This window comes from Pyricularia pennisetigena, chromosome 6 (assembly GCF_004337985.1).
Source record: "Pyricularia pennisetigena strain Br36 chromosome 6, whole genome shotgun sequence".
In the NCBI taxonomy this organism is placed as follows: Eukaryota; Fungi; Ascomycota; class Sordariomycetes; order Magnaporthales; family Pyriculariaceae; genus Pyricularia; species Pyricularia pennisetigena.
Window position 1 is genome coordinate 6546346 of NC_043744.1, and position 2363 is coordinate 6548708.

The 2363-nt window shown below is 33.9% G+C and overlaps 1 protein-coding gene across 1 annotated transcript; it reads left to right on the forward strand.

Moving 5' to 3' along the window:
- Positions 1 to 1810: 1810 nt before the first annotated feature.
- On the forward strand, positions 1811 to 2105 carry PpBr36_05573 (uncharacterized protein; the record flags this gene model as incomplete). Its single annotated transcript, XM_029892727.1, has 2 exons — positions 1811 to 2063; positions 2098 to 2105. The coding sequence occupies 2 exons, from the start codon at positions 1811 to 1813 to the stop codon at positions 2103 to 2105; spliced, it is 261 nt and encodes an 86-aa protein (XP_029749258.1).
- Positions 2106 to 2363: the final 258 nt, after the last annotated feature.

A 2363-nucleotide genomic window follows, 5' to 3' on the forward strand; every position in this document is an offset into this window, starting at 1 on the left:
ACATTTTATACCCTTTAATTGGTTAGAAACCAGATTATTAAATATAATGTTATATTTGTATTATTTATTATTATTTATATTAACGAATAAAATACAATGAAATATATTGCAAAATGGTGATATACCTAATATTGAAGTACGAATTTAATCTAACGAGCTAGAATGAAGGTTTTAGCGTTAAAATGATAACAAAAATCCAAACTCTACAACGCCGGTTACCCCATATTTCTATGACTTTTATTTATTTTTGAATTGAATATTCAACTGCCTACAGTGGTTATACTATTGCTTTTTGCGTATACGCGCTATAACCGGCGAAATACGACAAATGGTCCTTAGACTAGAACGAGCGCGACTTTCTCGGCCAATGTAATTGGTCGAAAAGCCATGTGGCTAAAAGGTACATATAGCGTTTGGACCACGCAGGGGTCTAGTCTAAGGACTAAAACTACGATTATCCCGAGTTAGTTATTTGGTGCAGCTATACTAGGATATAACTTAAACTTCTACTTGACTTCCTATTTTGCATTTTATTCAAAATGTTAATGTTATGAATAATCGAGAATAAGTATTTTTAATCAAATCTGGGATAAAGAATAATTATTATATTTTCACCCGGGGTTGAAATGGAAAATTTACGTGGGCTTTATATTATTACCCAATATCTGAAAGTCCTTAAAATTCAAAATTTAAACTATTATCTATGATAATAGCGCGTGCTGTAAAACTGTTTATAAACAGCGAATGTGCAATTACTTCGTGGTAGGGGTAAAAATCACCACCCTCAAATAGTGGTGGCGACTTTGCAGGTGTGCGGAACCCCGATCTCGCGTTATATAAAAGTACGAACGGGTGCTCGCTGGGGTTTAGCAAAATGTTTCGTTATAATGGCGATTAACGTGATTCCCTTTTTTTTCTTTTCCAAAATTAAACATCGCGTTGTGGTTTTAATTATTTAACAAAAAAACATTATAAAATCAACTGTGGTCATAATTTCAGGTTTTCAAATCGTTAAATTAATTAGCAATTGCGATCCCTGTGAAAAAAGAGCGAAATAATTGTGGGTCAAAAGTTTTAGGTAATATTAACGTCGTGAAAATTACATCGACAAATACACGGTGACAAGGGGTGGCTTTTTTGCCTGCCACCGTAGTAAATATATCGCTGGCATTGTTAAATTAAAGAAAATTTTCCTCAATAATAATAATTGCTCCGGTTTTATATTACCCTAATAAAGATTAAGCGCCTTATCCCGCCTTTGAAATGGCCATTTGGTTTGCATACCATGTCGTTACTATGCATAGCCACGCTAAGCGAAGCGTTGGTAAAAGGTCCACTAACCCCATATTAAAGTCCCCTTTCTAATTTAATGCTAATTTAAAGCTCCTATCTGCTTTTTTATCTACCAGTTTTTAACTATTACTTAATTTACACAGGATTTCCAATATACACCTAGCGGTAATATCCGATTTCCTGGCGTAATGTAAATATTACTATTATAGGCATAGCTGGAGGGCTAAATGAATCATTATGAAATGAACTGCATGAATATCTAATAATCTCTCACTAATAGCAGTAAAGCCGCCATTTTAATTTACTGACGCACAATAATACGTTGAATAATTAGCAGAAAACACTTTTTAAACTATATATTACGATTCTATATAATCATGGTTTAATCCTCGAAACATTCGTTTCCGATTAAACTTTGTTAAACAACTATCATTGCAATTTATATTAGTAACCACGCCATTAAAAATCCTCTAACGATAGCTTTTAGCTCCATTTTTACCATCTTTTATTCGCCGAAATGCAAGTCATTAAAATCATTTTAGCTATTACTTGTTATTCCGCAAGTATAACGGCTTTACCTACCACAATTAACCGTGCCACCAAATGCGGTTTTCCAGACGAAATTGGAGAAAACCTTCTTTTAAAGCGCTCCAGCGAAATAAGCGGCTCGGCCGGTGCGAATCACATTTATATGTGCCCAAAATGCCTTGATTATAGGAGTAAAAATCAGGTTGCCGTTGGTAATCACGCATCCAAATGCAATGGTAACAGTATGTTAATTTTGGCTAAGTCCTAACCATTAAGGTCACTAGAAGAAGTACAAGGCTGGCTTGAGAAATATACTAATCAAAGGTATTAGAATAAACAACAAGGGAGTTAAATTATTGGTATAACAATAATTATCGCATTTGGGGAATATAAATGGCTGCAGTTAAAGGGTTTTGGGTGCGATTATAATACTTCAGCTTTTGGGAATTTATAAGCCCACGTGGCCTTTTCTCCTTTATAGTAAAACAAACTGAGTTTCTTAGGCATAAAGAAAAAAAGAATATAAAACCAGTTAAAATATC